General features: G+C 46.7%; 1 protein-coding gene across 10 annotated transcripts in view; it reads left to right on the top strand.

The window, feature by feature from the left end:
- The window catches only part of TRAK1 (trafficking kinesin protein 1), a 156,300-nt gene that overhangs the window by 127,528 nt on the left and 14,691 nt on the right, over positions 1-14,081 (top strand). For all 10 annotated transcript variants that reach the window (XM_040246060.1, XM_040246058.1, XM_040246056.1 and 7 more), the window contains 7 exons: positions 710-788; positions 1,761-1,891; positions 2,774-2,848; positions 3,398-3,535; positions 6,010-6,086; positions 7,518-7,754; positions 9,284-9,600. In XM_040246060.1, coding sequence (XP_040101994.1) covers positions 710-788; positions 1,761-1,891; positions 2,774-2,848; positions 3,398-3,535; positions 6,010-6,086; positions 7,518-7,754; positions 9,284-9,600 — 1,054 coding nt within the window. The remainder of the gene's footprint in view (positions 1-709; positions 789-1,760; positions 1,892-2,773; positions 2,849-3,397; positions 3,536-6,009; positions 6,087-7,517; positions 7,755-9,283; positions 9,601-14,081) is intronic.

The following is a 14,081-nucleotide window of genomic DNA, read 5'->3' as shown; positions in this document are numbered from 1 at the left end:
TAAATGCTCTGGCCCCAGGCACATGGTGATCGGTCCCTCTGTTGGAGTCATCACGTGAAGCAAGCAGAGGGAATTTGATCCCAGTCATAGATTCTGACTCCTCCACCTAGCTTTCAGGACGGTGATGTGTCTGGGGCCAGGACCTGAGAGCTCAGAGATACCTCTCTACCTGGGGCATTTTCTTGGAGCCTTCAGATCTCTGTCTTCCCACCTTTACACCCGGGAGCAAAGCCATCCAGAGTCCAAGCATAGCTCCTAGGTCTCTGACCCTCAATGCTTTCATATTGTATCTTGTTTTGGCTCACCTGAAAACAGCAGGACAGATTCCCACTTGTGACCCTCAGAGGACCATACCTAGCACGTAGCAGGTGTGGTAATTGTTAACCCTTCTTATTGTGGGGCTTATCCTTAGAATGCCCACTGTAGGCAGGGATGTGTCATAGGCTGTTTTGGGTCACAAAGGGATCCGTGACTGTGAGCCGGGACACATGAATAGACAGGCGGACTAATAGAGGGGCTCACAGTTTCAGCAACTGCTTTGCGTGGTGCCCTCTAGTGGTTGGGACTGACTTTCTGTATCTGAGGGCGCAATGGGTGACAGCTGGGGAGATGCTGAAGGGCAGCATTCCAGACCCAGGTTAGCCCTTGCTGCATCACCTGGCCTGACCAGGTGTGGCTGTGGGGCCTCTGACCTGAGCCCTGTCCACAGGCCTGCCAGCTAAAGACGGAGACCATCACCTACGAAGAAAAAGAGCAGCAGCTGGTCAACGACTGTGTGAAGGAGCTGAGTATGGCCCGCCCCCTGCCACTCCTGTCCCCCCACCTTTTACTTTTCCCATCGGCCGTCCTTAAGACCGGATGGATTTGCATCACTTGATAGAATGTGGTCTTCCTGCCAGCCTGGGTTCATTAGCATTTTCTTCCTGAACACTAGAGGCCTCCCCTGATCTTGTGTGACACCCCTCACCCTCATTTACGACAAACTGGGTGGGAGGTTGTCAGCCATACATTCTCAGTCTCTCACCAAAATGGCTATTTAATTTTCATTTTGGCTTTCTGCAGGAATATTGGTTATTTAATGGCTAAATTAGGTCCAGCTTTAGAGTCCTGAACTGAAGGTGTGGAAAAATAACTTTCTAGTCATTTGATGTGTGAACCTTGAGGCCAGAGTTCTCAGCTTTGCAAATATTATGTGCCTTCCCCCACCCTCTCCATGAGAAGTTTACACATTAAGATCGGACAAAAGGGCAAACAGAATACTTTGAGTGTCAGCAAAATATCAGTGAAACACACCCTATGTTTAAATCTAGTAAAATGAGTTATGGCTCTGAATATGGGCTGAAAACACCCCGGGGGAATTGTGTTGTGCACGCAATAGTTCCTTTCTAGAACAGAGTGCAGCAGGAGTTCCTGTCACTGGCGATGTGTTTGTATGGAACATGTGGAATTGGTGAGAGTCGCCTTCTGTTTGGTGTGGTGCCTCCGGGCTGACCGCCAAAGCCTGCCTCATTTCTGGGGAGGTGCCTCTAGGCAGTGAGATGAGGCTCCCATACTGACCCTGGGAGCCACAGCTAGGGGTTGGTTCCTCCTCAGGACAGGCCAAGCCCACAGAGGAAGATGGGGACTCTCCCCCCAAGCTCATCGTCATGTGCCCTCTCCACTTCTCCCCCTGTCTTGTAATAACGACTTTTTTTTTCCTTGTGCAAACCACAAAGAAACCATTGTCTCTGGTTCTTGTGATTGTTGTTTCTTGGTCAAAGGGGATGCCAACGTGCAGATTGCCAGCATCTCTGAGGAACTGGCCAAGAAGACAGAGGATGCTGCTCGCCAGCAGGAAGAGATCACACACCTGCTCTCCCAGATAGTTGACTTGCAGAAGAAGGCGAAAGCTGTAAGGCTTCTGTTTCTCTGACAGTTCTGAGATCAAGAAGGGGGCCATTTACCCCAAAGACAGTGCCCTTTGGATTCATATTTTAGGAAATTGTGCTGTCCCTTGAGAACTTTGGCTAAAGCTTAGCAGATTCAATAGCATAATGCTGGTTACCCTGAATTGGCAAGGGGATCGTATTTATCACTATCTATTTTCCTAAGAAAAATCTGCAAATGAATGGAATTCATTAAGACACGTAAAGGTGCTATAAATAGAGAGTTTGGGAATTTAATGTATAAATCATCTAGGTTAGCATTTCTCCTTACACAGGGCACCTGTATGTTCTGCACAGAACAATGTCCCCTTTCGATTTAAGATGAAGCAGCAAAAAAACAATTGTTTCCCATGTCAGGCCTTTGCTAGAAGCCCAAGGTGAAAGACTTCCAGAAAGCAGCTGTGATTATGGAAGTTCTTGCTTAGTCGCTGAGTCGTCTCTGACTCTTTGCAACCCCAGGGATTGTAGCTCACCAAGGCTCCTCTATCCAGGGGATTTCCCAGGCAAGAATACTGGAGTGGGTTGCCATTTCCTTCTCCAGAGGATCTTCCCGACCCAGGGGTCAAACCTGCATCTCCTGCACTGGCAGGCCGATTCTTTACAGAATTCTTCCCAGAGCCACCAGGGAAGCCCAATTATGGATGTGGAGGTAGGCAATAGGGAATGAATGCAGACACAAGAAAGACTTTGCCTTCAAAACTAAAAGACAAAATTTTACTCCAGTATAAGATAAAAATCTCCTTGTGGGTGTGTGATAAGATCATAATGGATTGGTTAATAAGAGGGAAAGTGTTAGACTTTGCTAAGTGTCTTAAAAGAGAAGCTGACTTCCCTTTCCCACGCTCCAGTGTGCAGTGGAAAATGAAGAACTCGTCCAGCACCTGGGGGCTGCCAAGGATGCTCAGCGGCAGCTCACGGCCGAGGTGAGCGGCTCTCCCTCGTTTCATAAGGCCCCCATCCCAGCTGGGGCGCATCAGCCTCCCTCTGACAGGCTGTGGGTCCCATTCTTCTTAGCAATTGTTTGATTATGAATTGAATGTCATTCTTACTCCTAAGGCAGCTCCCAGTTCCACTGACGCTGGTCATGAGCACCTCGGAGGCTGCGCTCTTCACCAGCCTGGAGCCTGGCATGCACGGGCTCCTGACAAACATTCCAATAAGGGAGAGGACACCGAACATGGTGTGCAGAAGGAACCCCATTCAAAGATATGGCAGGAAGTGAGGGAGTGATGATTTGCCCTCTCGTTTGTTTTGTCTCCGTTGTTAGTCTTTTAGGAGATTTTTGAGTCTGCAGGCTTTCCCCAAGTTCTAGAAAAACCATGCCTTGAGGACTGTTTGGCCTCAGACCACAGGACGGCTGGTCCTGCTGGGGGTGCCAGGACATCTGTTAGTGATCCTGGGTCTTCCAGGCTCGTGGGAGGTACCTGGTCTCACCATTCCAGCCCTCTCTGCTCTTTCCTGGTCTCCCGCAGCTGCGCGAGCTGGAGGACAAGTACGCAGAATGCATGGAAATGCTCCACGAGGCACAGGAGGAGCTCAAGAACCTCCGGAACAAGACCATGCCCAACACCACGTCCCGGCGCTACCACTCGCTGGGCCTGTTTCCCATGGTGAGTGCCCGCCTGCCGCCTGGCCACCCACCTCCCACCCTCAGGCTAGCAGGCGCTCCTGGGAGGAGGGCAGGTCTGGAGCTGAGTCTCTACGGGTGGCTGGCTTCTCCCTTTTACAGCTTGGATCTGGATCCAAATTGAGGGCTTGTGAGCCCAGCCAGTAGCTTCTTAACCACACAAGACAAGTTGGTTCTTTATTTTCCATCCCTCTGAATCTATCTTTTTTACCCCTGCCCTTAGAAGATAAATTTAGTAGGAACTGGGTTTTGTAGGCACCTCAGATACTTGGAAGATGCTATTTCTACGTTATTTTTTTCCGTAGAGTATGTGCTATTTGGGCCTCACAAGTACATTCCGGAATTCTTAAGTTGCCTTATGGTACTATTAGTTCTTCTTATGCTTATTAACAACTCTCCCACTGGTTCTGGTATCTGTAATATGAAAAAATATTTCCCTTTGTGCTGTGTGCAGTATTTTTATATTTTTTATATTATTTCCCCACAATCTTATTTTTTTTAGCTCTGGCCTGATCTGTCTCGTGTTTATACCTTAGGGGAATGTGGTTGAGAAGAGGGCTTTCCAGGAGGCTGACCTCTCCCAGGGTCGGGGTGGTTGGGTGGCATAGGGTTGAGCCCCTCTGCTGGTCATTTCCCAGTAATATTTGGTTGGGGAACTTTCTCATTTTATTTTCTTCTGTCAAACTAGGGCCCCTTGAAGGTGCGGGCCCATGTCTTATTTGCTATTTCCTTCTTCCCTCTCTTTAATACCCTGCACCTGGAGCAGTGCTTGGCGTGTGGTAGAGTCACAGGTCCTCACTAGACATTAGATCCGGGTGGCTGAATCAACAGACTGAAAAACCAGCCACCAAGGAGTTTTCAGGCTCTGTTTCAATGGTTTGATGAAATACCAGTTCTCTCTGAGAAGAGAATAACTTTTGAGGAAAAGCCCCCTAAATGAGATAGGCATGGAGGGCTGTATAAATATTTGTGAAACTTGGTCCCTTTTGAATTGGCCTTTACTCGGGGCTCTTATTCCTCCCTACCCTCCACCCCCTTGCTGACATTGTTACCCCGACCCCTTGCTGTCTGGCCCACTTTTCCTAAATCATAGTCTCCTCCTCTCCTTTGATTTCACGTATAAAGTCAGGCTGGAACTCTCTCTCAGCCTGACTGAAATCTAAGGAAAACCAAAAAAGAAAGACACAACATCAACAGTCAACTTTCCCAGGAGCACGTGGGTGATTCAGTGATCCCAATGAAGGCAGCCAAGGACATTCTGGCCCCCGAATCCACTGATCTCGAGCTCACTACGCTCGGCTCACAGGCGACCCTTGCAGCTTTGTATATCCCCTGCCTCGCTTCCCTTTCTTCCCGGCTTCTCATTTCCTGGGGCCATCTTGTTTCCTGCGTTCCCCGCTCTCAAGGACAGACGTATTTTAAAACTAAACCATGCCATAAGAAAAGCTGAATTGAAGGTCTACATGAATTCCTTTTTGAGAGATTGAGTTTCAGCTTTTATTATTTGCTGAGGTGGAGCTTTTGTTTGCCTTTTTCTGCTGTTGGCAGAGCTCAGTTTTTGAAGATGGCTATTTATAAAGTGCATTATGCATGAAAGGTATTTAAGGCAATCTCAAGCTTGCATCATGCCCATGCTTCTGGAGCAGAACACTTGGATCTGCTTCCCTTGCTCCCAGCCCCTTCTAACTGCTGAATAAAACAGTGAGTAGCAGTTTTTCTCAAGTATGTTCCCAGTTCTCTCACCTTATGGCAGTAGTTCTTAATCTGGGATCTACAGACAGGATTTAGGGGGCCCGCGAACTTCAGAGGAAGATTTTATCTTTTATGTTCATTAATCCCTACTCGCACTTGGTGTTTCCTTCCCTTGTGAAAGTAGGTAACAAACCACAGCAGCTGCGGTAACAAGCACAGCAGCACAGTCATCTCTGGGACTTTGTCACCCATCAAAATCACAGGTCTTATCATAACAGCACTTGTCAGTTGCCACAGATGTCCCAAAATACCACCTGTGCTAATCTCCCGCTCAGAGTGACAGTTGTTACCAGTTACTCTATCACACTTGCTGTTATTAACATTTTAGTAATTAACTCGATATATCTGGCTTCCTCTTTAATCCTAATTATGTCATTCATTTATAAACATCATTCTGATGCTTTATCGCCTAATCCATAGCATCCAGCACTCCCCTCGTCTCCACCCTCGGACCTTACTTCCCAGTAGCTTGTCTTTTTCTTATCTCCTTCATCTCCTGAATCTTTACTCTGAAGTCCCTTTTTGAAGGGCTGCCCACTGGATGGAGTTCCCCATGTGCTTACCTGCTCTCATCTCCCTTCCTCTGGAGCACCTGGCTGCTGTCTCTTCTCTGGCCACCCTTGCAGGGGCCACACACTCATATTCTACTCCAGAGATAGCGCACTTGAATTGCTCACTCGCTGTGTGTCTCCTGGCTTTTCCCAGGACTCCCTGGCGGCGGAGATCGAGGGAACCATGCGCAAGGAGCTGCAGCTGGAAGAGTCAGAGTCGCCAGACATCGCGTAAGGCCTTGGTTCTCAGCTCCCAGGTGCTGTGGGGTGGGCACCAAAGTGTACTGTGGTCCTTCCACAGACGATCCAGATTAAGGGAAATTAGAGAATGAAGCCAACAACAACATCCTCCTTCCAAATGGCTCCTCTGGTTGGGTTTTAAATACATATTATGAACTTGTGGAAAGTTGGGGAAGGACATATGTATTTCCCATCTCTTGTCACACAAGCTCTGTCTTGACACCCCCCCCCACTCACTTTTATCTTTCTTTTTGATGGAAAACATTAAAGTATTTTTAACATCTGTTAAGGGAAGAAAAATGGGATGCAGTATGAGATACAGAGAAGGGCTTCCCAGGTGGCTCAGCGGTAAAGAATTCACCTGCCACCGCAGGAGATGCAGGCAACTCGGATTTGAACCCTGGGTCAGGAAGATCCCTTGGAAAAGGGAGTGACAACCCACTCCAGTGTTCTTGTCTGGAAGATCCCATGGACAGAGGAGTCTGGTGGGTTACAGTCCGTGGGGTCACAAAGAGTCGGGCACAGCTGAGCACACATGTATGTGTGAGGTACAGAGGGCTCTTTGGGAAGGTGTGAGCAAGGCTTCCATTTCCCTTCTGCATACATTTAGGGGTGTCAGCCTTTATCCTCTCTTGCTAACTTGAAACCTTGCACTTGACCTGCTTAGAGGCGTAATAAACCTGGAGTTTGATTCAATCAAGTTTTCTCTGTATCCAAATGCCATAGACAGAACTTGGAACCCCGGGAGCGACCAGGGTCCCTAAACCTCAGTGCACGTGTGAAGCCGTTTGCAACCCAGAAAGAAGCAGCCATTACAGAAACACACGCACCATTTTCTCCTTAAAAGGGAACAAATGAACATCAGTGCAGTTCTGCTCTTAGAGATGGCAGTTTCCGGTGGCAGGGGCAGGGGGGCCGGAAAGAGACTCATCTAGTGTTTATCCTCTCATTATAGACATTTAAGACTAACTTGAAGTCTTACTTTTTAAAAAATATGAATGGTTGACAAAGACTCAATCTATAAAAATATTTTGAGCCCTGCTATATGCTCAGCAGTAAACACTGCCCTCCTGAAGTTTGCATTCTAGAGACTATCAAGAAGAATAGTAGGTGGGAGACAAAAGTTAGTGTTGAGTATGTTTGTAGGTCAAGCTTGGGGGAAGTAGGAAGCAGTATCACTCTTGCTAGCATCACCTTTAGGACACAGCCATGTAGTGGAGCCTTGAATTCTGTGGGCGTTGAATCTCTTGAATTCCAACCAACCCCCTAAGAACCATATGGAAGGTACAGGTGGCGGGTTGCTTGGGGGTCACAGTGGACCTGCTGCCTGTTGGGTCCTGAGTGAACAGCGTTGGGAGGGTTGAACTCCAGGGTCATTCCTGCATCTGCTTAGTCTTGGATGATGTTGTACCTTCTCCCCAGTCACCAGAAACGAGTCTTTGAGACCGTGAGAAACATCAACCAGGTCGTCAAGCAGAGGTCTCTGACCCCGTCCCCCATGAACATCCCTGGCTCCAACCAGTCCTCAGCCATGAACTCCCTCCTGTCCAGCTGCGTCAGCACCCCCCGGTCCAGCTTCTACGGCAGCGACGTCAGCAATGTGGTCCTGGACAACAAGACCAACAGCATCATCCTGGAAACAGAGTCAGCCGAGCTGGGGTGAGCCAGCCGGGGACTTTTATCTTTCTGTTTGGGGGATAGGTAGGGAGTGAGTGAACACAGGTCCAGTCATCAGAAGAGGGAGGCCTGAAAAGTGTAGACCTTTCAGTTCTCAAATTTGTTGTGCCAAACGCTGAGCTAATGCTTATCTTGATGCTGGTATGTTAACCAGTTTAAAGGGGTGTAACAGGACACACCAGAAGTCAGCTTTTCCGTAAAATGTTGGAGGGGAGGATACATGAATATTTTTTTTCTGTTAATCTCTATCTGTTAGGCATTTATTTCATGAACCCCTTTGTCGCTTGGATTCTGAAAGGCTGAGGAGGACTCAGGCTCTGTCTCATGACCAGAATCTGGTTTGCTTCAGAAATTTGGGTGCAGCATGTCTGGCAAGTGCCCACCACACTCTGCATGCCTGGGGTGGGTCCTCCTTGGCAGTGGTCTCTCCCTCTCCTCCTGAAGCCCTGCAGGAACCCTACCCCCACCCTCATTGTCCATCCTTTTCCTATGACTTAACAAAATTAGTTTTTCTGACCGATGGGTCAGATAGTTGGAAAATGCTTGATCAGAACTCTGAGGGTTTTTTGGACTTAATTATTATTATTTTTCTTACTGAAGTATAGTTGCAGAACAATGTTATGTAAGTTATAGGTGTACGATATAGTGATTCACAATTGTAAAGACTATAATCCATTAATAGTTACTATAAAATATTGGCTATATTCCCTGTATTGTATAATATATCCTTGTAGCTTATTTATTTTATACGAAGTACTTGTACCTCTTAATCCCCTGCCCCTATATTTTCTCCTCCCCGCTGATAACCACTAGCTTGGATCAGAACTCTCTTAGAGATCTCAGCTCCCTAAATTCAAGAGGAAAAAGGTGCATCCCTGGAGCCAACTGTCCTGTTGGAGACCAGGCATTGCAGCCTGAACAAGGTTTCTTCCCTAGGTGTCATGAGGGAGATATTTGTAGGGGCTGGTTTATTATGTAGTGTTTGCAAGTTTTCCTTGCACCTTAGTAGACTCTCCTCACCTCCCTGAGGAAGAAAAAACCAACAGAGGGAATTGTTCTTCTGGACGGGCATTCATTTCCCCATTTTTCCCTCGTTTAGCCGTTTGCCTTGGAGAAGGCATTGGCAACCCACTCCAGTACTCTTGCCTGGAAAATCCTATGGACGGAGGAACCTGGTGGGCTGCAGTCCATGGGGTCGCTAGGAGTTGGACACGACTGAGCAACTTCACATTCACCTTTCACTTTCATGCACTGGGGAAGGAAATGGCAACCCACTCCAGTGTTCTTGCCTGGAGAATCCCAGGGACGGGGGAGCCTGGTGGGCTGCCGTCTGTGGGGTCACACAGAGTCGGACACAACTGAAGCGACTTAGCAGCCGCAGCAGCATCAACCGCTTGCCTTGGTTTCCTTAGAAGTTCCGGCTGCCACCCCGAAACTAGTAGTAAGGACAGTGCTGTCCAGCGCCCCCTGCTGGCTGCTCCGCGCTCACCCCCCGTTTCCCCTCCTTCTAGAAACGAGGAGCGGAGTAAGAAGCCTGGCACGCCAGGCACCCCGGGCTCCCACGACCTGGAGACGGCGCTGCGGCGGCTGTCCCTCCGCCGGGAGAACTACCTCTCGGAGAGGAGGTTCTTCGAGGAGGAGCAGGAGCGGAAGCTCAGGGAGCTGGCGGAGAAGGGCGAGCTGCTCAGCGGCTCCTTGACGCCCACTGAGAGCATCATGTCCCTGGGCACGCACTCGCGCTTCTCCGAGTTCACCGGCTTCTCCGGCATGTCGTTCAGCAGCCGCTCCTACCTGCCGGAGAAGCTTCAGATCGTCAAGCCGCTGGAAGGTGATCACAAGGGGCCTCGGCCCCTCTCTGCCCTCCTCAGCGACTCCCTGTGGTCCCTGATCCACCACCGGAAAGCGGGCAACCTCTGTAACGCCTACTCCTTTTTCTTCCGCGATAGCCACCCCCGCTGCTGGTTTGAGTTCCTCTGAGTGCCCCAGCCTCCACCTCCCCCGGTGCAGGTTTGGAAATACAGCCCAGACTAACCTCCATCAGCGAAGCCAAAGAAAAGAAAACGTGTTTGGCGCTGGTTTCCTAATTTTCTTGCGTTCAGAATCTTTGAAATACAAATGGTTAGGGAAGGCAGAGGCGCTCCTGACATCCTCAGGAGTCAATTAGGTCAAGTCAGAGGGCTCTGAGGAGTGTAGAGAATTGATGCTTTGACTTTTCAGAAAATTTGGTGTCAGGGAGGGGGTGCAAAGCAAACCTTGTTTTAAGTTGTTTATTCAGTAACCATGAGAAAGCAGTTTCCTGTTCGTTGACTCACATGTTCTGCTTTGATCTTCAAATAAAAAGGGTGTGGCTTTCTTCAGATGCAGTGTGTTCTGAGCAAGGCTTCTAGACCTCCACAGTTTGGGGGCCGGGAAGAGGGTGGCTGTGAAGGAGAGTGAGCTCTGTGCCTCCTTAAGCCTACCTTTTCCAGGGGCCATTCAGGTTTAAGTATCAGGAACACCCTAGATGATTAAACTCATGGAAACACTTTTCTTTCTTTCTTTCTGCTTTCAGCATTATAAAGTATGTTCCCTTTACTTATCACTGCCCTGCTAAGAACCATCAGGTGTTTGTAATATTCATTTTTTCCCCCTCCTTTAGTTTGAAAACCCATGAGAGTTTGAGAAGATATTTTAATTCTATATTATATATCTAATGCAAAGCCAAATCAGAATTTCTGTAAAGGCAGTATTTCTCAACTTCTTTAAGAACCCATTTTAGACATTAATTCCTAATCTATCCCCTCATAGAATTTAATGTGATAGTTATACTGTTTATGTATTATATGTGTATCTGTGCCTAAAAAGAGTACAGTTATTCACCCCAAAAGAACCAGTTTTCAGCCCTGGAGTAGGGGCTGGAATATCACCTCTGTTAGGATGCATGCTGTAAGATGACCTTGTACTTGTTAAAGACCCAAGAAATGCGGGGTCCCATATTCTGAAAAGGAAGGAAGAGGGTGGGCAAACATTCTGTTTCATGATTACTTCTAAATTGTATAATGTAGGTCCTTCTTAGATTTCAGAAGAGAGAGAGTTCATCCTTTTTTTAATTTATTCAGTTGTAAGCTTGGTGATTGTTTTCTGATTCACTATTATGTCTGTTTTTCTTTCAATAAAATTTTTCATTTCTGCAATTTTACTTTTTGCCTTTCTTTTCTTTTTTCTCCTTTGTCTCTCAAAGGTCATTGGAATTTATCATCTCTATCTTGTCTGCTTTCTACATTTTACTTTGTGTTTCATTGATCATCTAAGGATATGTTTTTGACTGGTTTTCCAAGCATATTTTAGAAGAGATTTTGTTTTAAGAAATTATTTTGACCAAGTCATCTTTTTCTCTTTTAATCTTGTGACATAAATAGCAGTATTTCTGTGATAAATTAATAGAATAAGAGGAAATCCCATTAGATTCGCAAGATAACTTTCATCTATAGACCTCTGTTTACCAGGAACCTGTATCACTACCATTAAAAAGTCATATCTTATCAATATGGAATATAAGGTATTCTCATGATAGAGTCTATCCTTCTGGCTCCATTTTATAGTCCTCTGACTTCTTAACTGTTTAAAATACAATCAACTTTTTTTCTTCCTCTGCAATTACCTTTTTGTGTTACTCTGTTTAATTTGATATGGTGGACTGCTGACATAGAAGTATGCCTGATGCTGGGTTCATTATAGCTGTAACTGTGGTGCTGGCTAAGTTACTTCACCTTTTTGAGCCCTGTTTCCCATACTGTAAAATAGGGCTCACATCTGCCACACAAGATTGTGGCAAGGAGTAAACGTGATGTGTTTTGTATTATGCTCAGCATCTATTAGGTACTTATTAACTTGTAGGCTCCTCGAACTTATTCCTGTTCCGGTAATTCAGGTAAAAAGGCTAGCCTCACCAGTGTTGAGACCTGGACCAGCATTATGCTGGTGCCACGTTCTTACATCGTTTTTCATTGGACCACCAAGAAGCTGATAGGATTCCCGTGTTCTCCAGTGACCCAGGTAAATGTACCTGGGGTGAGGCCCCTGGAGAATGTTGGCTGGGATCATAGCAGATAGCCAGTCTGTGCCTTCCATCTGTCTTCCTTACCTGTTTAATTAATCTTGCTGTCTGCTCATTGGTGTCAGCCAAAATAGATGGGCTAGATGTTTTGTCTCTTCACCTTACCTTACACGTTTTAAGTAGGTGAAGAACAAACAAGACATTCAAACTAGAAAGAGATATATCTGCATTAAGAAGATGAGTCGGACAGTATTTTTTTCCCTCTATTTTGCTCTTCCTTTCTAATTATAACCAGATAGTATTTCCAGATAAACAGGTTAATATGTAATTAGGGAAAAGCACACACTTCCAAGCTGTCCATTATCCAGCAAGTTTAGTTCTACCTTTTAAGCCTCAGGTGCCCTGCTGACATAAATGGATTGAGTCTTCTTCTCCTTTGGTGACATGAAAACCTTTTAGTTAAAACAGTGGGGTGTGGAAAGAAAGCAAACAGAAGGAAAAGGGTAGTGACTGTAATTATGTTTTTGCCCTCCACACCCTGCTCCATAGGCCTTCATCTTGGTGCTGACTGGGAACACAACATTTCCTCTCTTTGCCTGCCTGACCCCAGCGTCGTTCACATGTGGGCAGGAGAAGGTGATGGTGATGGGAGGTGGGGTAAAAAGCCAAGTATTATGCATCTTTCAGCATAATCTTTCCATTGTAGTCTCACTAGATTTCCTTGCTCTGCATTTTCAGGGAATGCAAATAACTCAGTGTACTTTGTAGGCTATTTAACTCCAAATAGCAACTCTCTGTAGCCTCATTTGTGTCTTGGACTCATGCATGGGGTGGGGAAAACGGGGCAGCCTGTTAAACAGATGGAAGATGGAGGCCCACCGGACTCTCTTCTGGGCCTAGACCACCAGCCTCCTGGTGCATTGTAAATGTCTAAAACCCCCTTCAGATGGATGGGGAGACCTGGCACTTCCTTGACACTGTTCTTCACTTTCCAGTGTGTTTGCTTTGCCTTTAGTCCCCTTCCAAAGGTAGAGGTGATGTAGCCACATTGCACCTGGGAATTTCTCATCTTCTTTCTGAGCCCTGGTTGTGCTGCTCCAAGCTGGGTATCAAAATTCCTTGTTTAAAATTTCTCCCCAGTACAGTTTTGTTACCAGGAATGTGGATGTGTGAATAGTGAATATAAACAGTGGGCCCATTTTGGATTACTATGCATGGAGGTCCCCAGGAGTGGCAGGAGAAACCCCAGTGGCCGGAAACCCCATTGCATCTCCTGGCAGGCCCTGGACACCCATGAGGAAGTTCCACTGCCCGCTGTGTATTCCTCTAGATTCTCATTGAGCCCAGGTTCCTGGCTGGAATGCTGATGGCCTTGCTTGTTTTCAGACCTGTGGTTTGGGGAGGGAATTGGGGTGAGTTTATGGAAAGAACTAGGCCTTTAGCACTGAACACTCGCTGTACTACAACTAACTCAGTGACTTTGGAAGTTAGGTAACTTCAGTGAACCTCTGTCTGTGAAAGTGTGGGTTATAATACTTAACCATGACGGGTGGTTTTGAGGAATAAGTTGAGGTGATACATATAAAACAATCTGCCCTGCTGACATGTCTCTGTACAGGGTAGCTTTTTAAAAAATAGTGCCATGGAACCTAGTACTTAGGATCCCATGGACAGGTTTGTTTCATTATATGCACCTTTGGTCTTTTTTCTTTTCTTTTTGCGTTTAGAATATTTTCCATTTTTATTCAGTAGATTCCAGTTAAGTAGGTTCCTATTGTACTTGTGACACTTAATGCCGGGATAAACTCCAAAGTGTGTATGACTTTTTTCTGTTTTAAGTGGATTTGAAATCGTCCATCTACAAAACCCTTTTAAGACTCTTTGGCTGAGACTATCTGATGAGAAATTATTTTGCAGCAGTGTTTTGGAGGCAGTGCACTCAACAGCACAAAGCAGAGGGCAGGGGGCTCAGTTACATTCCTGGACCACTTCCTAGCCCCACTGCCTGCCTCCCTTTCCCTTTTCTTTTATCTGGACTCCTGAGCTGCTGGCTCCTGGCCTCCCTAGTTCCCCTTTCTGACGTTCCCCAGGGCAGCCTGGAGAGATCCCTGCCCTCTTCAAAGAGGATGCCCTCAGCAAGCCAGGAGTGACAGTCTGAGAGTTATTTGTGCAGGAAGGCTCTTGCATTTTCATGCTTGAGAACCACTTTCAAAGTCTCTCGGTTGAGTTTGGCATGTTTTCGGTGTAGCCAGCTTCTTCATTTGTGGAATGGG

This window comes from Oryx dammah, unplaced genomic scaffold, assembly GCF_014754425.2.
Source record: "Oryx dammah isolate SB20612 unplaced genomic scaffold, SCBI_Odam_1.1 HiC_scaffold_9, whole genome shotgun sequence".
Taxonomy (NCBI): Eukaryota; Metazoa; Chordata; class Mammalia; order Artiodactyla; family Bovidae; genus Oryx; species Oryx dammah.
This window is presented reverse-complemented; position numbering and strand designations above follow the sequence as displayed.